This window comes from Hibiscus syriacus, unplaced genomic scaffold (assembly GCF_006381635.1).
Source record: "Hibiscus syriacus cultivar Baekdansim isolate YM2019G1 unplaced genomic scaffold, ASM638163v2 tig00110557_pilon, whole genome shotgun sequence".
NCBI classification, from domain to species: domain Eukaryota; kingdom Viridiplantae; phylum Streptophyta; class Magnoliopsida; order Malvales; family Malvaceae; genus Hibiscus; species Hibiscus syriacus.
In genome coordinates this window covers 792,922-819,468 of record NW_024062780.1, presented here as the reverse complement: position 1 = coordinate 819,468, position 26,547 = coordinate 792,922, and the positions used below count along the sequence as shown (strand labels likewise).

The window sequence follows — 26,547 nt, the reverse complement described above, 5'->3', positions numbered from 1 at the left end:
TTAAAATTTAAATCTTTAAAATATAATGTATTTTATCACTACACCTAATATTAATTTATCTTTTTTTTTGTTAATAATGAGTAAACATGTACTGAAAAGGGACTACAATATACGGAATCATAATGTACAATGAAAACTCGATGATATCCTTTGTTTAATTTTTGTGAAATTAAATCTATATTATTTTGATTTAAAAATCTCGATTATTTTTTAAAAAAAATTGAGTCCGTATTGTTTTGATCTAAAAGTCTCAATTTTTTTAATTTTCATTTGATTTTACTGTTAAGTGCAAATCTAACAATTATAAAAAAAAATATTTTTAATCTCTATTTACATTTTTATTAAATTTAACCTTTAAAAAATTATAAATATGAAAAACTATAATATCAAATTATTTAATAAATAATATATTTATTTTTAATACCAAGGATCAAATCAATAAAAAAAATTGTATGTGTATAAATTAAAGATTATTTTACCATTTTATAATTATCAGGTCAATTTTAACAATAAAAATAAGTGTAAAATTAAGATTTTCAAATAAAAAAGTATACAATAACTCAGTTTAATAAAAATAAAATATGAAAAATAAATTTTAAATTTTAAAATAATATACAGGCCATTCAGATATATTTACAAAATCCAACCATAGAATTTAACCATCATAAGGACTACCATCTCAGATATATTAGATCTATTCTAAGCGGCCCATTTTACTCAAAGATCACGAATAAAAGAAAAGTCCAACTCGGAGTCTTTTTTTTTTCTTTTCCCAGTATCTTTACTTGTCTACTTTAATAAAGCTAGCCATTAACATGACAATCCACAACCATTCTATTTTAGTATATCCTATTAGTTCAGTTCAGCATCTAAATTGAGAATAGCAGAGGAATTCATAACATCCAAGCGTAAACCATTAACAAATATGGTTTTAGTGCCACTTAAAGCGAAACTGAATCCCATTCAAGCTACATGCACATCGTTCAAAACGTCTGAAATGAGTACAAATGTAATGCTGAAGCTGAAAAGTACCTAAAAGATGAGCCCCCTTGGCCTTGCTCAAATATTCATGGGTTCGGGGCTGGGAGAATTCAGAATATCCAGCAACGAATTCTGTGGCTCCAACTCATCATGCCACAGCTGCAGTTTGTCACCTGGGTAGAAGTTCCTCGTCACTCCTTCAGAATTGATCTTCAACACAACACAAAATACAAGGAAATGTCAGATCCGTACACGGGATTCACATTACGCACGCAAGAATCATTCATTTAGAAGTGCAAAATATCTTACCACCACAGTGCGAACAACTCCCCCACTAGCACCGTCACGAGCAATGGCCAGGGAAACTGCCTTAACGACTAATTGCTACAATGAATTTCCATAAAACAATTCTTAATAAAGTTAATGGTCAATCACCCAATAAGTAACTTTACAAAATAATTTTGTATCCATGAAGTTGTTATAAAGAACTAAAAGAAAAGATTTGCCAAAGCTTGACTAAAACAAAACGTACCTCAGCTTCATCCTTTGTCATTCCTTCCTTCCATGCCTGATCAAAAAACCCATAAAGGTAACTGGAGCCAGATCCTGCGCAATGCATGTCAATCCAGATCATAACTATTTTTATGCACAAGTAATCCAGCACTTGCAAATGGCACCAATAATTATCTTAACCGAACTCTCAATATCTTAGGTTTATTTTTGGAAGTAGGTACTGTACGACTTTGAGAAACCAATAATTCTGTTATTGGGGGGGGATCCCATTTCATTAATCATTAGTAAACTAATTATGGAGAAGACATCACATATTTAACAACTGACTCCTGATCACATATTTTATCGACCAAAAATTCTCAAGGCTACAATGACTGCATTGAACCTCTTTTAGCTCCAATTTCCCAGGCTGAACTAAGGAAAGAATGATGGCAATCAACAGTCTTAGCAATATGCAGATTAGTGGGTAGGTAAAACTCTAGCCGGAAAAAAAAGAGACAAAATGCCAACTATGCATAATTGCATACATGTAAATTAATGAAAGGGAACATAAAACCAGAACAGATAGACGTGCATCAAGCTTCGCTCCCTAAATTGGAAGGAAAGGTTGCTTAAAGTTAAAATATGAACAGAGTACCATACCTCCAATAGTAAAAGGCTGCTCAACCAGTGTTCCACCAAGAGGAATTCCATATATTTTACCACCTTCATACTTATCCCATCCACCAACGATAAGACCAGTCTGAAGCATGTTCTACTCAAAATATAATAAAGGGAGTCAACCACAGAGATATCAATTATCAGAAAAAAGATAAAATAACATCATTTGCTCCTAAAAATATAAATTATGCAGATAATTGCAGCAAAACCAAGGCATAATTTCAATGAGCTTAAGTGCTGGTCGAAGTGTATTCCAATTTCCAAAATAAATGGCCTGCAGCCAGAAAAAATTTCCATGAAGGAAGAAAATGATGATGAATTCCTCACAAACTGAATGGATGGAGGATTCAAGTACAATTCAGTGTTTTCAAGGCACGTCTGAAGGCACATCACTAGATAGAGTCAATACCCCTAGACTTTCCAGTTGACGAGATGAAGGCATTTTGTGCACAAATGTGCTATTTGTACCCAAGAGTGCTTTTTGCTAGGGATTTAAGATGAAAAAAGGCAGGCCTGAGTAAAAGTGGCTCTTGGATTTATGCTTTGACTTACAATTTTTTTTTTATTTAAAAAATGTAATATTCATAAAAAAATAAATAAAAATGATATTATAGTCTATCCAAATATTTTCCTTAAAAAACAGAGCCATGCAACAAATTTTATTAGGTTAAAAAAATCAACAAAGGAACTGCAAACTCAAATGTAAATGTTTTGAGAGAATATAGACCACTTCCCATCCTCAACAGAGTTTTAGAGACAAAATTCAATGTTGGCAGTTTTACATTAACAAGTATTACTAAGCTTTCTACTCTTTTCTTTTCTCTACTACCCTTTTCTACTTTCTTCTTCTCTTAGGGCCGTGTAGCTGTTTTCTCTTTTTCTTATACATATTTTATTTTTATTTATAGATGTGCTCCTTACATTACTCATTTGAGAGCTTGTTCTGTGGTATGCACCTCTAGCAACATAGGACTCCTAGTGCGTAGAGTGCCTGCCCCTTGACTACATTGGTATCAAGTAGTACATAAAACCTATATAATAGGCAGGGGATTTACAAATGCACTAAATTTACCATGCACACAGCAAGCCTTAAAATGTGAGAATAATAGGATGGAAAAGGGTTCACGAACAAAAAAGGAGTAAATTTTCTAAATAGTAAGCTCAAACCTTGTTATTGTAAGATAGTAGCCTGATAAGGTTTGCAGCGACTTTTACAGTTGCAGGTTGCCCAAGCTGAATCCTGTTCATGCAGGGAAAAATTCTATCAAAAAATTACTCAGAGTAGAAGCTTGAACAACAATTTCATGAAGGTTAGTAATAAGAAATGTGAAAAAAGAAAAATCAGAGATGACTTAGAGGTAAGGTAACACGAATAAGCTAAATCATTTCGTAGAACGAGAGTGCAAAGCTAATTGGTATGGAGTATACAAACTGGAAGCAACTGCGAGGTCATTGTGTAGGGATCATGAGGTGAGAACTAGGTTTATGAACTGAAATTAGGCGGAGTAGTAGAATATATGAGCACATTTATAGATGAACACAAACTTTAGTAGCCTCTTGAAAAATTTAGCTTTCAAGCTAAGAATTAAAACGATAAATGATGTTCCAAAAGACTCAAATCGAACAAACTTCAATAGGAAGGCAAAATAGCAAAATTAATTAAAATTTTAAAGATGTTAGAAAAAGTAAAAGCAAATATTATAAGAAAGAACTGACGTATGTTGGTGAAGGAAGTAGCGGACATAGTCGGAAACAATCTGGGAATCAGCAGCCTGCAACATGAAAATCGTTTTAATCATCATATCTAAAAATATATATAACATTCTTTCTTTTTCCCACTTTGTGGAGGCCAAAAGTCCTAAATAAAAGAGTATATATAGGGAGGAACGATGAGCTGAAAGAAAAGCAAGAATTACAGATCCAGAGCGGCAAACGTAGACGTTATCAGTAAGCTGTGTAATTTTGTCAGATGCCCGATTAGCAACATACATCCCTAATCAACCAAATCAAAAAATAAGTCCAATATTTATAAATTCAAATATCTAGTAATAAAAGTAAAAGACGGAGAGAAATAAAATACCGGTGCTGGTGCGAGAGTCGGCGCCGAGGACGACACCGCCTTCGTAGGTGACTCCGATGATGGTCGTGCCCATGGAGTGAGGGGAGTTCAAGTCCATATTCAGATCCATTTGGTTCTTATTTTCCTTTGCCCGTGTCTTCCCCAAAACCCTAAATTTTAATCCAAACTCTGCTCTGGTTCTGCTTCAAATAGTTATTAAGACCTTTCGTCAACAATACCACAAGCGACGGACGGAATATATATAAAACTCACCTGACCTTGCCGGACCGGACGGACTTGTTTCTCAAGTTTCCCATTTATTAGGTTAAACTACAGTTGAGGTCACTTTTTTTAGTTTCTTTTGAATTTTAGGCACTAAACTCTTAATTATTATAATTTGATCATTTAGTTATAGATTGAGAACAAATGTATTATTGAGACGTAATCTAATTAAAAATAATAATTCATTTTCTATTTGATCATTGAATTTTAAAATAAAATATTCATTTAATATTGTTATAATATTTTACTTATCATTATGTAGAAAAAATTAGTTTATCTTCGATTCTATTTATCCGTTATTAGCTCACATTTTTTCGTATTTTAACCGTCTCACAGCAGAATTTTCTCATTTTTCCATTTGGACAAAATCATACACGAATTTAGCAACCTCAATTTGAAGGTTCAAAAACTGCTTATTGATCTTAGGAAACTCTTCCTTCTTTTTTTTTAATGGAAATTTTAAACTTATGTTTTAATTTTTCACGCCTCAAAAATTGCCTCGAGATTAAAAGGAAAAATCGCGAGAAAAAATGCGTCGGGATGGAAAAGAAAAGAAAAGCGAAGGAAGGTCACGCGCGTTATGAGAGGACAGAGTCCTCGAAAAGATAAATTATTAGAGGATTTTACGAACACGTGTATTTTAGGCGAGTGGAAAAGTAGGGGAGAATACTGACGAGTGACGACTGGTGTTGGGTCTGTCTGGTCACAATAAAAACGAGGCTTTGAAAGTAAATGAGAAGCAAAGACTGCTCTTCCCTTCATCTTCTTCTTCCAGTCTTTGTTGGGATTTTTTATCTTTTCTTTGTATTCTGTTCTTTGTTTTCCTTTTTCTTTTTTCTTTGCTCAAGTACTTTGATCGTCTTCTTCGTCTTGCACTTCTTCTTGTTGGAGGATTTTGATGAATTTATTAAATTAACCATCTCGATCAGTCGTTATCAAATTCCATCTACTCCTTTTGTTAATAATAAATTTCAGGTATGTATTTTATATATCCCGTTAAATCCACTCTCTTAATCACTTGTCCTGCTGAAGTTTTGGCTGCTTTTCTGTAATTTTCCGAGCTTCTTTTTATTTCAGCGTCTTTTCATAATCTGATTTATGCTGGAATATGTTATTCTTTTTGATAATTTAGGTTTTATAATTAGAAAATGAAAAATTTTGGACCGGGAAGGACGTAGAACTTGAATTTAAAATTTAAAGGTAAGAATTTTGATTTTCTATTTGTATCTGGTTGGTCTAAAATTCATTATATCGCTGATACTTTGAAGGGTTGACTGTTTCTTGAACGGTTATCTTGGCCTATGAGCTTCGATTCAGCTTAAGCAACCTGGGATCCTCACTAATTGCATTTCTAGGGTGTGATAGCGGCTTGAAGGGCTCTATTATTCCTAACTAAATACGGTTTGCCTTATTTATTCATTCGATTCTTTTAAAGCTAAACCCATGAACGGATCATTTCTGAAGTATCTCCTTTCTCAAATCATTTAAATTAGAAACAAACCCCAAGGGAAAAAAATGTAAGTACTGGCGGTCTAACGAGCCTTATCCTCTTAAATCTCCACATTTACCTCCTTTTGCTTGCTAGTGGGTACTTTTGTCGAACACTTTTGATTCTCTCTATCTATTGACTCTAGTTATGTCATAAAACTTGATCAGTGCTAGTCCATAAAACTTGACTCTAGTTATGCCAGACGGAAACTTACAGGCTTTCATTTTTTTTTTGGTTTTCGGGCAGGTCGTGTAGAGATTTTGCCATCAAATGAGTATCAAGAGTTTGGGCTAAGGACATCTGCTTATTCTAGTTTTTATCATTTGGGGTTTCATTCATGATTGGGAAAATGGTTGAGGGTCCTAAGTTTACAGGACTTATGGGAGGAACCAACAACAATGATAACAATTACTATGATTTTACTCAAGGGTTTTACCAAAAGCTTGGAGAGGGCTCTAACATGTCTATTGACAGTTTACAAACAAGTAATGCTGGTGGGTCTGTGTCCATGTCAGTTGAAAACAGTAGCGTCGGTTCTAATGATTCTCTAACCCACATTTTAAGCCACCCTGGTTTGAAGCCTACTAACCGCCACAATTACTCCGTGTCTGTGGGACAGAGCGTGATTCGTCCTGGTAAAGTTGGCCATGCACTTAATGATGATGCATTAGCACAGGCATTGATGGATAATAGGTATCCAACTGAGGGATTGCTAAATTATGATGAGTGGACTATAGATTTAAGGAAACTTAACATGGGTTCAGCTTTTGCTCAAGGAGCCTTTGGGAAGTTATACAGAGGTACATATAATGGTGAGGATGTTGCGATTAAGATATTAGAAAGGCCAGAGAATAGCCCAGAGAAGGCACAAGTTATGGAACAACAATTTCAGCAGGAAGTTACGATGCTTGCAACACTGAAGCATCCAAATATTGTTCGATTTATTGGGGCTTGTCGCAAACCTATGGTTTGGTGCATTGTGACAGAGTATGCAAAGGGTGGCTCAGTTCGACAGTTTCTGACAAGGAGGCAGAATCGTGCTGTGCCATTGAAATTGGCAGTTAAGCAAGCTTTGGATGTTGCAAGAGGGATGGCCTATGTGCATGGGCTTGGGTTTATTCACAGGGATTTGAAGTCGGATAATCTTCTAATAGCTGCTGATAAATCGATAAAGATTGCAGATTTTGGAGTAGCACGTATTGAGGTGCAGACTGAGGGCATGACACCAGAGACAGGGACATACCGTTGGATGGCTCCGTAAGTTTTTTGAACTGTATATGTTGAAGTCTACCTCTTTTACAATATACCATTTATATATTTTTGTTAAAAGAATATTGATGGAAGTTCCCATCTTTGTTAGATGATTCTTGCTAATTTGCTTGAAATTGGATTTTATTTTTTAAAAGAAAAACCCATAAGGCTGTGCATTATTTCTGTGTCGGTCTCCTACCCCTTTATTTAATAAACTTAAATGATTTGCGGATTTTATTTAGATATTTTGAGTTTTCTTTATTTTTTGGTTAGAACATTGTAATGTTTAAACAATTTCAAATTCTTGAAAAGTGATTTAGTTGTTGATTATCTTGAAGAAATTTTGAGTAGATTTCTGGGGATGTACATTTATCATCTTAGAAGATTGTATTTTTGAGGTCTCTCTCTATCCTAGGTTTGAATATCTGGCATCTGGTGTGTTGCAGCTTAAAGTGAATTAGGCTTCTCAAGTAAAATAAAGAAGCTGCAACAACTATTTAGTGGATACTTGATTGATAAAGTACTTTAACGCACGCATTCATACATTTATATATGTCCTAAATTGATTTTGAAGCATGAGTCTTCTTGTGAAATTTTAAACAGATCAGATTTTTGAGCGAGAGAGAGAGAGAGAGAGATTGTGACGAGCTTGTCTTCATCCACTGCCACTATTTGCAGTTAATCATATATTTTGTCCATATTTTTGGGTGTTTGTTTTGTTCCGGCTAAGATGGCTGTGAAAACAGGTCTTTCTTTAGATGGTGCAATTTGAAAGTATTGAAAGCTCTCCTAAGAATCTAGTTCTAGTATCCTTCCATCCATCACTTGATCTTGTTACCCTCTCACGTACTATGTTATTTAGATTTGTCCAAGGCAATAATAACTATGTGATGGTGTTTGTTGATGCAGTGGTTTTGACGTTTATTTATCATTAGTTTTGACAGAATTATCCTTTACATGAAACTGCATTCATTAGCTGACCAGCTGAGTTGGTATCTGAATTGCATCTGTTAAGTAATTTTATACATTTTTGTTCATTAATCATACTAGTAGTTTTCTTTTGTTCTTGCAGAGAGATGATACAGCACAGACCCTACACGCAAAAAGTAGACGTGTATAGTTTTGGAATAGTCCTGTGGGAGCTTATCACAGGCTTGCTTCCTTTCCAGAACATGACTGCAGTGCAGGCGGCATTTGCTGTGGTGAATAAGGGTGTAAGGCCAGTTATTCCGAATGATTGCCTCCCGATGCTGCGTGAGATCATGATGCGTTGCTGGGATACTAACCCAGAAGTCCGTCCACCCTTCACTGATATCGTGAAGATGCTTGAGATTGCTGAAACGGATATACTTACAACTGTTCGTAAGGCCCGCTTCAGGTGTTGCATGACTCAACCCATGACAATTGACTGATCAATGATAGAAAGAGCGAAGTAAAGACAATAAAAGGAAATGAGGATATAAATGGAAATGCAAGGGAAGCAGCAGTAAGAAACTATATTTAAATTCATGTATGTATCAGTATTTTACATTATCCCCCCTTTTTTACACTATTTTCCAGGTAGAAGGTAAGTTGTTGGGCTCAGAATGCTGATTTCTGGAATTTGGTGTGAATTTGTACTTGAACAATTGGTGTTGCAGTTTTAGTAGTAAGGGGGATCATGGATATGGTTTCCTTTCCTTATGTACCTATACTATATTTGTGTGACTTTACATTTGTTTCAGTGCAGATTCTCAATTTGGATGAGCCTCCTCTTCTGCTTTTTCTCTACTGATTTTCTTTCTCTGTTACTTTCTCATTTTGGCTTTGAATTGCATGCAAGTTTGCGTTTGCCTTTCAATTTGTGTATACATGTGTGTGTGTGTGTATTGGAAATCACAGTGGATATTCAATAATCGAAGGGGACAAACCTTCAATAATTGCATGCAACTATTTTTATTTTGGTCACTCAACTAATTTTTCTCTCAATTTCATCACCAAGATTATAAGTTTTAATTATTTTAACCAGTCACGTTGATTGATTAATTGAATTGTTGACATGATGGTTTGTTAATTGATACTGTAATGCTCTCTCTGGCACAATACTAGTGGAATTTGCACTCTTATCCAATCTCAGCTACTTGGACATCTCCAATTGTTCTATTCCGAGTCCACTTTAAAACCAAGATAGAAGGTTTGTATTTGTTTAAAATCAACTTTACTGGTGAAATCCTGGTGAATTACAAACTTGAAAGCTTTGAACCAACTCAGTTGCTCCAGTGAAAGAGCCACGGCTTGGTCGGGGTGGGCACGTATCCACATTAAAATTCGAATTTTCTTCGATTAGTTATTTATTTTACTGATGGTTTCCACCCTGAAATATGAGTTGTTTTCGATTAGTTATTTATTTTACGGATGGTGTCCATCTTGAAATTTTATTTGTATATGTTCCATTTAAAAAATTTATGTTGTTAGCATACGTATGAAAAAATATTTCTGGATCCGCCACTGAGTTGTTCAATCCCAGAAGATTTTGCTTCTTTTAACTGAGCTAACATGGTTGAGCTTAACTGCAACAAATTTTCTGCTACTGTCCCTCAAAGCATCGGTGAATGACCAAATCTCGACACGACAATTACAGTGATTTGTTGGACGTGATAGAGGAATTTCTTGGATTATATTAGTTGAATATGTAAATAAGAAAAAGTTAAATTCTAAGGTGGTCCTATTTGCCAAAGGTGCTAGGAATAAACATACATAAACCCTTTCCCACTCTCTTTTGAATGAAATAATTTCAATCTTCCGTATAAAATATCCCCATTTTGTCTTGTCTAATTAATAAATAAACAAAGTGAAACGATTTGCATCTGATATGTAAAAGTGGAATCCAATGCCAAATTGAAAAGAAAAAGGTTATATTGGCATTGCCAGTGCCAACAAGTTGAGTGGAAAGGAAGGAAAATATACTTCATTCATACACATTGTGCCCCAATTTCAAACCACAGTAATCTCAAATGCTCATGCCTCTTGAAATTCATGAAATGACCAGACAATCTGATAACATGATTCTTGATGGACAAACTCCCTAAAAACACTGTTACTCTAGTTTTAAGACAGTCATGGAATAGTACAAGGAGATTTCATTATTCAGGTAAGACAGAAATAATAATGTAAATAAACTCAAGGTCCACAGGTTTCAGCTCAATGGTAAAGAGGATTCTGCACAAGAAGCTGTGCTAGATTTTTTAACCCTTTTGGTTCCTCCAGTGCATATGTGCAAAATATACAGACAAACTATTAATTAGTTAGTTATGACTTAGCTAGTATATCAGCCCCATGATAAATGAGTCCTTAAACGAATAAGCTCGTAGCCACACGTGTCGAACTAATAGCCAGTCACATACTAGGTATGATACCGGCACTCCAGATAAATGGAAGAGCAGAGAAAAAAAACTGAACATACACTATCGAAAACTCGCACCCGAGTAACATAACACAATTAAACATAGAAGTTTAGTAATACACTATGAACTGTCCACAAGAGAATGTGTAAAATGATGCACAAAAAGCATGACTCTATAAGAATAGTTACCTATTAGCAGAGAAGCAAACCATCTCACAGCCACAAACCTCACTTATATTATTCAGCAGTATCAAATTATCAAAGTAGAACATACTCTTTCTAAAATATATATGCAAACAATCATAGACAACTGATTAAAACTTGTTCGTGGGATGAAGAGTTCACTTCTGAAATGCTAACAAGGGGAATGATCATATAATAAGAATTTTCTTTTTCAATTATCAGCAATAGAAGACGAGGTCAATTTAGAAATATAAATAGAAAGTATCATATGAATCCCATCAGAAGGTAATTAATTTGACCAGTAAGTTTGTTAATTTAGAAACAGGAAGAGAGTGACCAATAATATCAAACCAGAATACATTTATGAGAGAAAAATATGTTTAAGAAGTTTCAGTTCAGGACATTATGCAAAACAATCACAATACATCAAGCACAAATTTACCTTACATACTAGTAGGTTCTTTCAAACAGTGAAGAAGTTGAAATCAATGTATGTAACAAAAGAACTTTAATGGATAAACCTTTTCCAGCTAAACAAATACAGCTCCCCTTTCCCACACACCCCTTTTATCCCTTTCCAAACCAAAAGGACGATAAAAAGAGGGGGGAAACAATTAAAAGAAAGCCAGAAAAGATTCCCACTTCGAAGAGCGTATGAGGGCAGTGAAAGGAGAGCAAAGTCCATGCACCTCTCTTGACCCTGTAAAACTAAGAAAATGTAAAAACACAGCTAAGAACTATACTACACTAAATCTACTTAGGCCGCATATATCCAGAGAAGTTACACGCTCCAATAACCAGAATCCAAAGATCCCCAATTCATACATTACCCCGGGCAAGTTTAAACCAGTCAGTCAGTCACCTTCGCCAATGTTCTTCATAAACGCACTTCCTCTTTCTTTGTGTCAGTGTTTTCGGCAGCCTCATTGCTAATTTCTTCGCACCTCAACTTGTCTTTGTCTTCTTCAACAGTCTTCTCCTCCATATACTCGTCCATGTCTTCCTCAACAATCTCATTCCCTCTGGTGTCATCACCCTTGGCATCATTTTCCTTGTCTCGAATTCTTCCCTCCTTCACATCTTGGGGATTTAATTCACTGTTCCCCTTCCCTTCGTTGTTTAGCTCATTTTCTCTTGTAATCCCATCCATAAAAACATCCATTACAATTTCATTCCGTGGTATTCCACCGCTATTGCTCTCTCCCTTAACATCAACATTTCTAGTATTTTCAGCAGCAAATCTCAGCATTTCCACATTACTATGAGCAGCAACAGCACTGGTAACCACCCTAAGATCAGAGCCACCATCCTCACTCTCCTTAGCAGACCCATTCTCCACAACCTCCTCATTAACATCTTCCACTATCCGATCCTGCCTCTCTAAAAACTGCAACCTCCTCCTCAAATCCCCCAATTCCCTATCAATAAAAAACAACCTTTTTTTTAATGTCAAATTTTCTTCTTCCAACTGAGCTATATGAGTATCTTGATCATCCACTCTATTCTCCAAAGAATTGTTATAATCACCTCCATAACTTGGATATATCATCTCAAACCTACTTAAATCGTGGTCCAATCTCCTCTCCACTTCCACGTGTTCTTCCACATCACTCTCACTTGAATCCCCACCATTTCCCCTATCCTCGTCTTCCTCATCATCATGACTGATTTCCGGTGATCGAAGCCGAATCAACCCTTTCATTGACCCATAACCATCCACACCCCATTCTTCCTTGGCCATATCACCCAAAATCTCCCTGGATGGTGAAAACATTGGCGTAGGAAGAACCGCGGGTGTCACAGGACATGGCGACACCAAAGACGTTATTCCACCAGACTTTTTTGCTCGGATTATAAACGAACTTGTATTTCGCGGAGCATAAGGAGCAAAACGGTTGTTTCCGTAATTGAATTTCTTCTTGTTGCCGTTGAATTTTCTGGCTTTTAACCGGTTCTGATTTTGTAGCTCGTTAAGAGTTGGAGGTTTGTATCCTTGAGTATTACTACCGGAAGAAGCAGGCACAGAAGAAATAGCAGAACCAGAACCCATGGATAAAGGCTTATTCTCAAACTTCCAAGAATCTTTACCGAATGAAACTTTTTTGCCCTTCCAGTTGTTATTTCGATTGAAAGAAGAGAATTTCTTGCTAGGGTTAGGGTTCTGGTTTGGGTCCTGGGATTGCCAAGGCTTATAGCTTCTGTTCAGCATCATCGGAGTAGGAGGCTGATTCATCATCTGAGGACCAGAACTTATGGGCTGCGACTGCGCCACCGCAAATTGATTCATCGCCTGAGAGTGAGCCGCCGACGCCATCAACTGATGAGACTGATTCATCATCTGGTGTTGAGCTGGAACTTGGACCTGGGCCGTGTTCATCATCATTTGCGGTGGCCGATTCATCATCTGAGACTGATCGTTCATTTTTTATGAAATAAGCAAAGAAATCTAAAGAGAGAAAAAAAGAAAGAAAGAAACCCTAATTATTCAGTTTTAGAATTGAAGTTTGTCACCAGATCAAACGAATTACTATTGATCCGTTATTTTCCTTTGGTTCTTTTAGTTTTCTCAAATCTAAAACTGAAAATTTTAGGTTCAATTGCTTTGAATTAAAGCTTTTTCCCCTACGTTCCTAGTCGGAATCCCTAAATCTGGTTAAGTCAGACTGCCCGGCGCGTTAAGGCCGATAGTTGCTTTTATAGGGAACGAGAAGAGTCTCTGGACGGTTAGATTTTTAGGATTGAAGATTGACGGACAGGATCTGTCCTTTATCTTTCGAAAATTTCCAGATATGACCCTTTTCTTTGAAGAAATATCTTTTTGCAACATATTTTGTTGTAATTTATCCTTCGGCCCCTTTGATTTGATTGCTTAGTTGTCATTTCCGTATGTTTGCCTGTGGCTGTGGTGGACAGCAAGTTTCCAAATGAAAAACATCGTAAATGGTTTAACCGACAAGTTTTTCAAAATATATTTTTCCTATCAATTTACTTAAAATCATTCACAAAGTCCTTAAATTATTAAAAAGTATTATAATTATAAAATTTTATTTTTGGGATAGGGTTTTCGTAATGCCTTTTAAGATGAACGAATAATTTTTTTATGAAAATTTCGAATTAAATTGGTTTGGAGTCGCCATCGATTTTTGGGTTAGGTAGGTCGAATACCCAAAAATGTCTTTTAAAATGAATTTAAAAAAGCATTTAAAAGACAAAAGTTAGTATGTGTGTTTACTAAAAATTCATTCTTAAAGATTCGGAAATCGATTATGCATGGAGAATGATAAACACCCCCATTCTACAACGAGTATTCTTGAAAGCATACGAGTAAGATGCATTAAAATATTAGTGAGTAAAATGAGCATTTTGCAATCCTTCATAATATTGATTCTAATATATATATATATATATATACACACATAAATATATAAGAGTCATAAAACATTAACTAAATATATACATATTGTAATATATTGTGACCTTTACATCTAATATGTATAAGAAAATATTAAAACAGTAATTTGAGATATAAAACAATTCGTACATAAAATGTACATAAATAGATGAATAATAATGTATAAAAATACATAAATATAAATATATCTATATATATATATATACATGGTAAAAATGAAAATGGACAAAAACCACATCATGCAATAAGTAAGGATTAAGTCCCAAAGGAGATAGAGCAACAAGGATTAAACACGAAATAAACCCCGAACTTTAAACACTAAATCAAAGATAATGACTAAAATGAATACAAAGCTAAACATAGGGCTTAAAGCATAAATTACACCATTCTATATTTTGGTACATATGAAGGACCAAAGTGAATACTATGCGAAATCAGCAGTCAAAAATTCAAATATACAAACAAATATAAAACAAACCTATAGGGACAAAAACATAACATAATATATAAATAATGAACTCAAAATGAAAATATGAAAGCTTCATTTGATGGATAAAACATAAGTATTACAAACGAAGAGAACCTAAAAAGCTATTATCCCCCAAAAGAACATGCATACCTTTACTAGGGGTGTAAACGAGCCGAGTCGAGCTCGAGTATTGCTGAGCTCGACTCGATTCGAAAACTTTGAAATGAAGCTCGACTCGACTCGAAAACTCGCAAGCTTAAAATTTTCAAGCTCGACTCGAACTCAAAATCCTAAACTGAAGCTCGTGATCAGCTCGAAAAGGCTCGAAATGAAAAAAAATTATTAAACTTAACTCGATTGAAGCCTCAAACTCGAACTCGAACATGAACCTTAAATACAAGAAATCTTATTGTATTTTTTTTATTAAAAATCAATACATAAATATTAATATTATTAATAATTTATTTCTAAAAAAATAAAATCTTAATATATTATATTTTCGAGCTGCTCACGAGCTTTTCGAGTTGAATATCGAGTAGCTCGTTTCGGCTCGTTAAGAACTCGAGTTGAGTTCGAACTCGAGTTGAGTCCATTCGATCCGAGTATTTATCGAGCTTTGATCGAGTCAATCTCGAGTAGTTCGCGATCTGTCTCGTCTCATTTACAGCCCTAACCTCTACACCCTTAAACGACGACGTTTTGGAATACATATAATCTACTTTTAGGGGTTAAGTTTAACACTAACCCCATTTCACTCATCCATATCATCGTTCACTAAAAAGGAAAGAGTTTTAAACTTTTTCCCAAACCCCGAACAACCACCCCTCGTTGACGCCTTCAACGACCGTCTATGGCGTCCGACACTCCAAACGACGACACGAAAATGGGCCTCTCGCCTCCTAAAGTGCACCCTAGCCACCTAGATCTACCAAAGGGATTCGAAAAAAAATACCACTTTTAGATGGCTTCAACCTATCTCCGATGGTCGGACGACGAGTTCTCTTTTTTCTGGTTTCTTCTTTTTAGCTGTGGGTTCTCCTCCTTTCTTTCTCCCTTGCATGCCCGATTTATGGTCCTTTTTTATGATAACAGTAGGCTCATTTTTTAGGGGAATGATTTCCTTAGGATTGTATAGATAAAATCCCCATTTTTTTGGGATTTAACCCAATTTTTAAGGGGTTTTTGGTTTCCTTGGTTTTTGACTGATTTGATTTAGTTGATTTTTTCACTGTTCGGCCAGATTTGCTGACGGTGGCAGTTTGGGAGTCATCGGTGGCGGCTCACGCGGTTGGGGAACCGAAGAGTCAGGCGCGTGCATCACATGCGCCAGTCGGACGGTCGATTCTTTGTTGGTGGCAGCGGCAGTTGTTGAGATGTATTAGGGTGAAACCCTACTTTGAGTGAATATGGGTCATTGATCTCCCACTAGATCCGACGATGGAGATTAGAAGGTTACCTCAACATATAATGAAACCATAATTTGTTTTGGGCTTTCATCCTTAGGCCTGCTGGATAACATGTATTGGGCTTGAGGTGTTTGTATTTTGGGCTTATACATTGGATCTGTAAAATATAAAAGAATATTATATGTTAGTATATTTTATTTATAATAATAATAATAATAGTAATTAATGATAATAATAATAAATTAAAACCCGGATAAAAATGAGAGTCTACAAGGGATATTTGTAATCTATTTTTATTATTTAAAATAGTTACAAATATTGATTCTTAAAGTATTAAAATATAATTTATCATTAATATTTTAGTTTTCCTTTAACTAAATTTAAATAAAACATATATATTTTGTTGAAATACATAATATATAATTTAAATTATTTATTCTTAATTTAATATAGACTTAATTAACTTACAAATTAAAACCGGATTGAATAGAATAACCGACAATTGAACAAGTTATTATATCCGAATTTAATTCGATTCGAAAATGATACTAGGCAAACAGGAAGTTCCTCAAATGTTAGACATATTAAAAGCCCCATAACTAGCCAATAATGTCACCAACATATTCTTGAATGACTAATAATGTAAAAATGGAATAAAACTAAAAAAATATTTTAAAAGTCTTTTAAAATCGGTAAATAATGGTGTAGAAAACATTTCTAATCAAATAAAAACAAACAAATAAGAGAACAATATTTTAAAAATTACATCTATATATATATATATTCATTTTTATTATGTAGAATAAAGATCTAACAGAAAAAATCACATAATGATAAGTATTACTGCAATTATCCCTAATTATATAAGGAATAATTTTAATATAGTCTCGAATATATTTTTACATCTTAAATTTGAATTTGACATGACCACATCCTTTTAAAAACCTTATTTGACCTCGAATTTTTAAAAAAGAAATTGATTTGATCAAATCATGTTTGATCGAAATTCGTCAAATACAAGTCAAATGTTGATCCCTAGTTGTAGTGTGATTTGTGATACTCGGAGTTTTGATATATATATATCGATTTTTAGGTCACATAAGGTATCATGTATTTGTACCCTATGTGATCTTTACATTTATAGTGACTAATATTTTTCTCATCGTTAAAAATAGGCAAGGTTGAAACATGTTAAATCCCACCTCTTGTGTGTAATTTTTTCTATGTTGATATCGTTTTAATTATTTTTTCACTCACAAATTCCTAACAAGTGATATCATAGTCATTGCTATAGTTATAAAGTTTCAAAAGAATTTGTTACAAATATTTTTTTTAGAGATATTGGATACAAGCAAGACAAATTTTATTACAATTTTTTAGTTGTAACTTACTAATCCAATTCGACCTGAAGGTTATCAAATTACAATGTCACATGGAACCACGTGAATGGCTAACCTTTTTTTAAAACGTTTCATGAAGGTATCATCCATAAAATTTAATTATCAAACAAATACGAAATATAAATGTTTAATATGGGGGAGCTCCCGACATAAGTCTCCAAAATATATCATTAATTTAAAGTACATAGTTTACAACTCAAGATACAATAAGGGTCTATGACAGTACATGCCTTTTAAAACTCTCGAAACGTACTCTGAAGAAATCAAGTCTGGAATCCATGTCAGACAAAGAGCTCCCCAACTGCCACCTACTGACATGCACAGGGAAACATATTCCATATGTTGAGCTCACAAGCTCATTGCCACAAAAAATAATCAAGCTATACTACATGCATCCAATATATAATCATGATACAATATAGTCATGAGCAATGCAAAACTCAAGGAAACAATAAGTATCATAGTTTAGTTTAGGGTCACCTAACATCACGGAACTCACACCACTCTTTACTTACAACACTTAAGGAAGACCTGGGTCACACAACATCAGTGTCTCCTTAACACTCGGGTCAAGTCCGGGTCAAAAAGCATCGACACTTGCCCGGCTAGCCTACCCCTCAAGAGTACTCGGGATGTGCCCGGGTCACGTAGCATCGACACGATATCCAACTAGCCTTTTAAGTGCCCAAGCACTAGATTGGATATATCCGGATATTTTATACACGTTACACTCACGTTGTTAAATGACTTGAGTACCTCGTTGTTTCCTCGAGTATCAAACAAGGTTAGTTTTATGTCACTTTATTTCATAGCAATATTAGTCGAGCTTGATCATTATTATTAGTTTCTAGATTTAGGGTTTAAGTAATTAGGTAAATCAATCAATGGACCAAACTGAACTCATTCAAACATTCTAAGGCCAAGACAACATTTCATAACACTTTAGACCTCTATTGAATTAAATTCTACCATTTTCCATCGGTAAAACAACGAAGGGATCAGTCATTTTCCCCGAGGGATCAATCATATGCACAACAGAAAGTTTGAGATCGATCTTTTTTCTTAAGGGATCGATCCTTTGCTGGACAGAAACTTTGGGATTAATCCCTTTGGTCGATGGATCAATCCTTTTTCTGGGAATGACTTACTTAAGCTCGGGAAACACCCAAAAATCAACCCAACAATTCCCCTAAGACTAGAAAACATGTTTAACGTCTTATTTAGTGTCTTAGAAGTCAAAAGGGTACTAATTTTCATGCTTGCAACACACAAATACGAATCTTGCCATGGAAATTACTCTAGCATGCTTCATGAACTAAACAAACCATAATGCACATACAAAGAACTACATGTGGTATGGACAAGTCAAAATTGTGTTCCCTCACTCATAAGAGTTGTAAAAACGACCTCAAAATCACCCGAGCACTTTCTTCCCCTTGTGTTTGCCCTTGGAGCTTTCCCCTTCTTCTCTCACTAGAACACATCAAAGAAGTGAGTTATAAACTCATTTAAGGGTCTAAGAAGGTTGGAGATAGGGTCTTTAAGCTTCCAAAATGGATTTGGAGTCCTAAGGGGTTCTAGAACTCAAAACCCCACTCAACTCTCACTCAAGCTTCCATGGCCGAATTACCAAGTTGAGGGCTCAAAATGAAGTTCTTGGAAAGGTGATTTTGAATTTTACCTTCACAATTTTCAGAGTGGAGATGTTGAGCAACAAGTTCCTTATTTTAGTCAACAAATCTTATGTGATTTTATTTTTGGTGAAAATATTTGACTCTATAAATAGGGAGTGTATCTTAACCTTTAGAATTATGAGAGAGAATTATTTAAAGAGATGTTATACTTTTGTATTCCTTACAATTTTTAGGGTTTATATAGTAGAGATTAATATTATAGAAATGTTGAAAAGTAATGTGTGATACTCCGAGTTTTGGTATTGATATCCATTTTTAGGATACATGAGATATCATTTATTTGTATCATTCGTGATCTCTATGTTTATAGTGAATTCTTCTTCCTTTCATTCGTAGAGGTAAACAAGACTGAATTACATTAAATTTCGTCTCTTGTGTGTGATCTATTCTATGTTGATTTCGCATTAGTTATTTTTCCGCTCACAAATCATTACCACTAATTATGTTCTTTCTATTCTAATCGAATAGTCTAACTGGATACTTCAATTACACATAAATACCAATGATTATCCAAACATATCCCAATTATATAATTACACCGAACTATAACAAGTTTATGTGTGCGTGCTAAACACGAAATAAAATAATCAATACAATACACATATATATTTCATTTTTCGATTAATTGTGTGCGTTGCACTAATACATGTGTATGGAATGCTATTTCTTTAAATTAAGTTAAAAATTAACTGTTTCTGGTGTAGCAAATATTCAACAAGTTGATTGGACAATGATAGGCAAGTAAAATTAAAAAAATAAATTAAAAATATTTTAGAAGGGAGTTCATATATACCTTCCATATAAAGAGGCCATTTCTCATGTGTATGTATATATAAGAGGTTTTCCTTCCCTTTCTAATCACAAATATTTCAGAGCAGCAAAACATCTTAGGCTTCCTTGTAAGTCTCTCTCTTTTATATTATTATTATTATTATTTTGTCTTTTCTTGTCTCCTCCCTCCCTCCATCTCTTGTGCATGTAAAGAGTAGGAGCTCATCCTAGTTATTGATTTTATATACTTTTTTTTCTTTGAAGCGAGAGTCATTGATCGAGATCAGATCATAAGATCGGTTTTATATTATAAAACTCATTTTCAAATCGATATTTTTTTACTGTTATTTTTTTTATTGTTATCATTATCTCATAAAAGGAACGACCAATCCCCGCATGTCTCTCTCTTTTACTATCTAATTATTTGGTTTTTAATACAGTGTTGTTTTTATTTTTTGTTCAGAAGAAAAAACAGTGAATCCATGGATAACTCAAGGTCGTTCAGTCGAGCAGCTAGTGAAATGAACCAGCAAAACAACAGCAACAACAGGGTTGATCTCTCTCTCACCTTGGGTCTGCCTTTGTCTGGTCAAAACGCAACAATTTATCAGGTTATTCACCACTCCTCTCCTATAGATTATCGAAAAGTTTGTTGTAGTCTTTTTGTGTGTTAATTTCATGTATGGTATTACAAAGGTTACAAGGCTTTTCATAATACAAAATAAATTATTTTATTATTTAAAAATAAATGGTGTATTTTTTTATTTGTTCTTGTCAGCATTTTATATAAAAATCATTAAGTATATATGGTATTCTAATAATTTTTAATATTATTATTTTATGTCAATTTCATAAAAATAGAAATGCCAACGAAGCTTAACGGTTTTATTATTAATTATTATTTTTTTGAATAAATAAGGAAATAATGAAATCTACGCTGGATATATATCTTTTTTGTCATCTCGTTAATAACGTGACAGACTAATAACTATTATAATAATAATAATAATTTTATTGCTCGTTACAATTTTCAACGTAAAATAATAAAATTATTTCAATTTAGCCATCAATTTTATACGTTGATATCATATTGATTGAGCGAGTAAACAAGTAAAAATGTGTTTGGTAGTCAAGGATCAAGAGAAAAATGGAGGAAAGAAAGAAAATATTTCAGAAAAATCTCATATGCACTTGAGCTTTGATTAACTAATTGTCCTTTAATTTCTATTTATCCTTTTACATTGTTAATTTGTCTGTGATTCAGCAAGGACTGATTAACCAAGGAGCAACCGTTGAAAGTCAACAAAGCTTCAATGGCGGTCAAGCCCGATTTGCATGGCCATCGGGTCAACTTGGTGGCGGTGTCCATAACATGAATTATGCAAACGCATTTAACCCTTTTTCGGACCCTTCTATAGGGTTTCCTTCTTATGGCACCACCGATTCTTCCTCCTACAATTTCACCCCCACTCGTCCTCTTCCTCCGCATGAGGTGCCTCCGAATACCTACACGCTGATCGATGTCCCTCCAAGGAGAGCCGCCGCAAATCAGCACCATCTCGAGATCGGGAACTCCTCTGCCTCGGGCTCGGGCGGGCACGTCCCATGGCGTTTTGGCACCTACAATGACCCCTTCAAGCGATGCACCAACTACAACTGCAACACCAATGATACTCCTATGTGGCGCAAAGGACCTCTCGGCCCCAAGGTACACATACATACATACATTTCCTAATTTATACATCTTTATCAGAAATTAGACAAACCCTGATTTATAATAAAACCATAGGATAAACAAAGTACATTCATTATTGGTAGTTAGATTTAGTAATATCGAAAGTCATGATCATTTAAAAGATCTTCAATTCCTACAAATGAACTTTACTTTTCTTATTTAAGTTTGTTTATTATCCATCTAATTCAATTGTAGTGAACTCGTAGTGTGCATCAATGCATGGTGGAACTTTGAATAACTTGTCAACTTTTATCCATATGGAGTATTTTTCTTATGCTTTTATTTTTATTGAAGACTCTCTGCAATGCCTGTGGTATCAAGTACAGGAAAGAAGAGGAGAAAAAAAAAAGGGAAAGAAGCCAAAAGTAGAGGCCGACGGTCCAACCCTGAGGAATAGAGGTAGAGGCTGACAGTCCAACCCTAATGGATAGAGGTAGAGGCAGACAGATAGACCAACCCTAATGGATAATTAATAATACAATAAAATTGATAGTTCCTTTTTGTTTTGAAACTTTCTCTCTCTCTTTCCGTTGGGATGGAAACATTTTATTGAGATATCAATATGCTAGCAACTTTATTTGGTTATTTTAGTTTACTCTAAGAATATATATATGAACGCATATGGAAGATAATATTATGCATGCGCCATGCATCCGGTGCTGTACCAGCCAACGAATCACCTCTCTAAGCGCGAGAGCATCATCTACCCTTGGCGAGAAGAAACCAGCAACAGCAGCACCCCGGAAAATCACCATCAATAAAGATGACATTAATAATATAAATATATAATAGTATAATACTTCTAATAGTTTACCATATGAATAGCTATTTACAATGTTTGAGGCGATTTTTTAAACGTTCGTAAAATTGAAACTGTTATTTATAAAGTACAAAATGTATCGATTTTTTTGATAAAAAATATTATTTTTTTTAAATTTTTGTATTATTAAGATATATATATATATATTAAAAGATGTCAACGAAAATCTTCAATTAATAATTAAAGTTATACATTCTTAAGAATGATATAAACTAGGGATGGGCATGAGTAGGTCAATCTGACTTGACCCAAAAATATATTCTCCACCCGAAACTTGATCCGACCCAAATCTAGGGGTGACTTCACCCAACCCGAACCTGATTTAATTTTTTGATGTAAAATCCGACCTCGACTCGACCTGAAATAAATAAATAAATAAATATATATTTTTTATTCAATAAAAATAGGGGTCTAATTGAAACAATATAGATAGGGTTATTATGACAATTATCCCTAAATATATAAGGTACGTTTAAAATATTTTTTGGGTCAAGTCGGGTTAGATATTTTTCACTCAAACCCAAACTTGACTGAACATATCCTCTGAAAAAATTTACAACCCAAACCCAAAATTTTTCTAAAAGAATCCGACTCGATCATGTTGGGTCGGATTGGAACACATCGAATTAGGAACCGTGCCCATCCCTAATATAAACTTAGCTTGTGTTAAAAGCTCTTACATGCAAAAGAAATCTTGATTAGAAGTACATTTGATCAATATATAGCTTGTGATTTAATAAAAAGAAAACAGACGGGTTTACTTAATTTTAATTTATTAAAGTTGCACGAATTAAATTATTTTAATGGTTAAAAGAATCATTATTATTTCTAGAAACCACGTATTTGAGCACTAATAATTATAAGTATGATTTAACGTTCTTTGTTAAACGGTTAAAAATTATTGGAACAAATACTACTTTGTAATCACCAAATATACATGGCTCGACGACATAATTTTCTTCATAATAATGAGTTGTAAGATTTGATTATAAATCAAGGCATACAAAATCATAATAATTAGGGTACCTCCAGAGCCCACTCCATAAATGCATACATTCATATCATCATTAAAATTTAAATAAAAGAAGAAAAACCGTAGAAGAACATTCTTGCACTCCAAGCCAACATTTAAAATCAGTTCATGAACCATTGCGCTGGCTTGCTTGATCTGATCAAATGTTCCTTCCAGCTCAATGTTCCTTGAACTAGGATCTGACTCATTCTCCCTTATGCAAAGCTTGGCTCCTGTAACCCGACAGATGCTCCATCCTGCCGGCCATCCTTCCAGGCATGGCTCCCATGGAACGAGGTTCCTCATAAGCAGGACCAGCCCGCTTGCCAAGCTCCCACTCGCCATGAGAAAAATGGCATTTATCAACAAACTTGCAAGCTTCAGGCGTGCTGAATTTGCTGCACAAACGGGTCTTTACAGCTGGAGGAGATGAGCCATCAGGGAAGGATGGTTGGGCTACTAATTTTCTGGCAGCTACAGGAAGAGTCGGGTAGTTACCAAGCATCTGAGACACTGCTGATGCCACCCGGAACGTAATGCAAGAAGTGACAGCTCTCACCAAATTGGCACCCAGAAGTGCTGTGAATTAAACAAAATTCAAGAATGTAAAGCTAATATCAATGAACTACTGTTGTGCTAATGCTATAATACATGTACTAGTTCAGTCTATGAGATATAATTAGGAATTTATCCAAGCTCTCCATGCATACACCAGCTGATGCAATGCTACGAGATAAGTGTTACTGCATGTAACATCAGGAATTACAACAGCAATCTTCTGCATTTTGAATAACAAGCACCGAGAACATGACACAACCCTTTATTGTTGTTCAGAACCAAGCATCAGCAGTTCTGTATCATTTCTCAAGCATCTTCATGTGATAAAAATATGAGGAATTTTCAACCAAAACATACTCAGAAAACTGTTAATATGCACTCTCTTTCTGTTTAATATAGTCCATCATGTAGCTAGTCCAAGAATTCACCAAGAAACCAACCATTTTATCCCATAGTCTTTCTTATCATGATTAGAGCCAAGAGCGTTACCTGTATAATCATCACTTTAAGTGACCAATTAATTAGTCATAATCGCATAATGTTTACTTCAGACGGTTCACGGTTGTCGTCAGAGGAAAAGTTTACTTGGAACTTATAAAATTAGAGAAGATGGAAGTGCATCAGGCTATTTATTTTGGATAGGTTAAGATTTGAACCTGAAAAACTTTGTGCTTGGCTTTGATTTGCTTCCTATACCAGTTGGAAAGGACTCCATTTCTGTTGCAGAACATTAATTAATTTATCTCAGTTATAAGTTCAGAGAGTAATTCATTTTTTAACTTTACAAAGTATTTAGTACCCTATTACCATTTCTTATCAGTACTATAAAAGAAAATACAAAGATGTATATGACAAACAAGACTATAAAATTGCAATAGTACAATATATATAAGCACTGGATTCACAAACAAAGTAAGACATCACTTATAATGATGTAAAAAAGCTTAACCATAATGAAATAAGGATCAATGTACTATACATTCAATCTTTTACCCAGAAAATAGAATGATATAGGAACAAGAGACGGAGCAAAGAAAACATCACCATCACCAATATAAACCTATCTATGCAACAACACTATGATACAAATAGCGATAACGCAAAAGAACAATCACATGCAAACTCACTACTGTTTAAGCTCAGGAAATCCAACTAGGTGGGATAAGAAACACAATGGGGCGTGGACAATAGCATACTAATTGGCAAAGGATTCAAAATGTCTACAAGCAAGTTTAATTAGTCACTAGAACCATAAATATCTAAAGCATATTAAACGAATGTGACAATCAACAACCCAATTGCAGAGTAATTAATTCCATGTTCAAAGCAATGGATAATTGCATTACCAAAAAGGGGGTTTACACTTCTACTAAATGCCAAATAATTTGCTACCTTAACACTTCTACATTGATTTCTAAAACTCCACGCAGCAAGCATAAAGCTGCTTGTAGAGTTTCAAAACTCCACAATTGTGTGTATGTGATCGAATGTGACATAAATAAGCAAAAATCAAAACTCAAATGTCCTCTTTTCACTTTTGTTCTTTATAAGCTATTTTGCCCTTTCCCCTGTCATTAAAGTTTCCATAGTTATATTAAACTAGAGCATAAATCAGTCAATTGAGGGTAAGGTCTGATTATCTATGAGCAAATTTATCATATATATAATGACTTCTGGTCATCTCTCCATTTTAATGGGAGCCATGATCAATCCTTTCTTCTAGGGAATGGAGAATGGCAAGTGGGCTCCAGCCTGGAATGCTTAGTACAAGTCAGCCTATTCTTGATCCTGTACCTAGTCCTACAGTATCAGGATCACGCAAGAAGTTAAAAACATCAGCTTCATTTTCCATGGGCGAACCATCTCCTGCTTGCATCCATCGATGCAAAAACCATCTTCATTGGCCTCTAGACGAGTTCCTCCACCAGTAGCAGAGAGCAAGTAGTCAAAATCTGTGAGTTAATTCATTGAAGATACATGGGAAGAATTAATGAATGTGATAATATTCTATTTCATCTTCTACTGATGTATGTTGTCTTGTTGCATCCCCAATAAAGATGACACAGAACCCTTCCGGAGGCCTTCCTGGAAGGTCCAAGGATTATAATTGTACTTCTTCAGGAGCCTTTGCAACAAATGGACCTGCTGAAGCAGCACCGTATGACCCATTAATTGGAAAGAAAGTTTGGACAAGGTGGCCTGAAGATAACCACTTCTATGAGGCTGTTATAACAGACTATAACCGGGTTGAGGTATATTCTTCAGTTAATTATAAAGTAAGCTGTTAATAATGGAGCTGTAATACTATGTTTTCATATTGTAGGGGAGGGTTTAAGATATAAATACGGCAGATGAAGCCCGGGAATGGGTCAACCTCAAAGAGGTAGAACTGTTGCATTTTACTGCTAATTTCTTACATCATTTTTTTCCTTTACTTTGGACGGTCTGATTTACCTTCCATCACTAGATT

General features: G+C 34.7%; 4 protein-coding genes and 1 pseudogene across 5 annotated transcripts; 2 read left to right on the top strand and 3 right to left on the bottom strand.

Moving 5' to 3' along the window:
- Window positions 1–941: 941 nt before the first annotated feature.
- LOC120131989 (proteasome subunit beta type-6-like) lies at window positions 942–4,502 on the bottom strand. Its single transcript, XM_039148844.1, has 8 exons — window positions 4,235–4,502; window positions 4,071–4,147; window positions 3,871–3,926; window positions 3,322–3,394; window positions 2,137–2,248; window positions 1,514–1,587; window positions 1,291–1,365; window positions 942–1,191 (listed from the first exon to the last, which is right to left on the bottom strand). Exons 1-8 carry the CDS (start codon window positions 4,341–4,343, stop codon window positions 1,060–1,062), a joined length of 708 nt encoding a protein of 235 aa, XP_039004775.1. The 5' UTR covers window positions 4,344–4,502; the 3' UTR covers window positions 942–1,059.
- Window positions 4,503–5,301: 799 nt separating this feature from the next.
- On the top strand, window positions 5,302–8,916 carry LOC120131988 (serine/threonine-protein kinase STY13-like). 2 transcript variants are annotated; one of them, XR_005516969.1, is made up of 5 exons: window positions 5,302–5,470; window positions 6,231–7,241; window positions 7,556–7,601; window positions 7,677–7,755; window positions 8,308–8,445. XR_005516969.1 is itself a non-coding variant. In XM_039148843.1 (3 exons), exons 2-3 carry the CDS (start codon window positions 6,322–6,324, stop codon window positions 8,645–8,647), a joined length of 1,260 nt encoding a protein of 419 aa, XP_039004774.1. In that variant the 5' UTR covers window positions 5,302–5,470; window positions 6,231–6,321; the 3' UTR covers window positions 8,648–8,916. The 2 variants fall into 2 exon arrangements, 1 of the variants encoding a protein (XP_039004774.1); XM_039148843.1 differs by lacking the exons at window positions 7,556–7,601; window positions 7,677–7,755 and having other exon boundaries at window positions 8,308–8,916.
- Window positions 8,917–11,289: 2,373 nt separating this feature from the next.
- Window positions 11,290–13,486, bottom strand: LOC120131987. Its single transcript, XM_039148842.1, has one exon. The coding sequence runs from the start codon at window positions 13,220–13,222 to the stop codon at window positions 11,678–11,680; it is 1,545 nt and encodes a 514-aa protein (XP_039004773.1). The 5' UTR covers window positions 13,223–13,486; the 3' UTR covers window positions 11,290–11,677.
- Window positions 13,487–20,434: 6,948 nt separating this feature from the next.
- LOC120132076 (GATA transcription factor 29-like) lies at window positions 20,435–22,056 on the top strand. The gene is made up of 3 exons (XM_039148917.1): window positions 20,435–20,563; window positions 21,217–21,660; window positions 21,982–22,056. Exons 1-3 carry the CDS (start codon window positions 20,435–20,437, stop codon window positions 22,054–22,056), a joined length of 648 nt encoding a protein of 215 aa, XP_039004848.1.
- Window positions 22,057–23,021: 965 nt separating this feature from the next.
- LOC120132075 lies at window positions 23,022–24,900 on the bottom strand (annotated as a pseudogene).
- Window positions 24,901–26,547: the final 1,647 nt, after the last annotated feature.

Excerpts from the sequence above, each read along its gene's own strand:
- LOC120131989 (XM_039148844.1), bottom strand. The coding sequence starts at position 4,343 with ATGGATCTGAATATGGACTTGAACTCCCCTCACTCCATGGGCACGACC. Across the intron at positions 1,588-2,136 it reads GCAGCCTTTTACTATTGGAG|GATCTGGCTCCAGTTACCTT; the intron begins GTATGGTACTCT and ends TGCATTGCGCAG. Across the intron at positions 1,366-1,513 it reads TGACAAAGGATGAAGCTGAG|CAATTAGTCGTTAAGGCAGT; the intron begins GTACGTTTTGTT and ends AATTCATTGTAG.
- LOC120132076 (XM_039148917.1), top strand. The coding sequence starts at position 20,435 with ATGGATAACTCAAGGTCGTTCAGTCGAGCAGCTAGTGAAATGAACCAG. Across the intron at positions 20,564-21,216 it reads AAAACGCAACAATTTATCAG|CAAGGACTGATTAACCAAGG; the intron begins GTTATTCACCAC and ends TCTGTGATTCAG. Across the intron at positions 21,661-21,981 it reads AAGGACCTCTCGGCCCCAAG|ACTCTCTGCAATGCCTGTGG; the intron begins GTACACATACAT and ends TTTTTATTGAAG.
- LOC120131988 (XM_039148843.1), top strand. The coding sequence starts at position 6,322 with ATGATTGGGAAAATGGTTGAGGGTCCTAAGTTTACAGGACTTATGGGA. Across the intron at positions 7,242-8,307 it reads ACATACCGTTGGATGGCTCC|AGAGATGATACAGCACAGAC; the intron begins GTAAGTTTTTTG and ends TTGTTCTTGCAG.
- LOC120131987 (XM_039148842.1), bottom strand. The coding sequence starts at position 13,222 with ATGAACGATCAGTCTCAGATGATGAATCGGCCACCGCAAATGATGATG.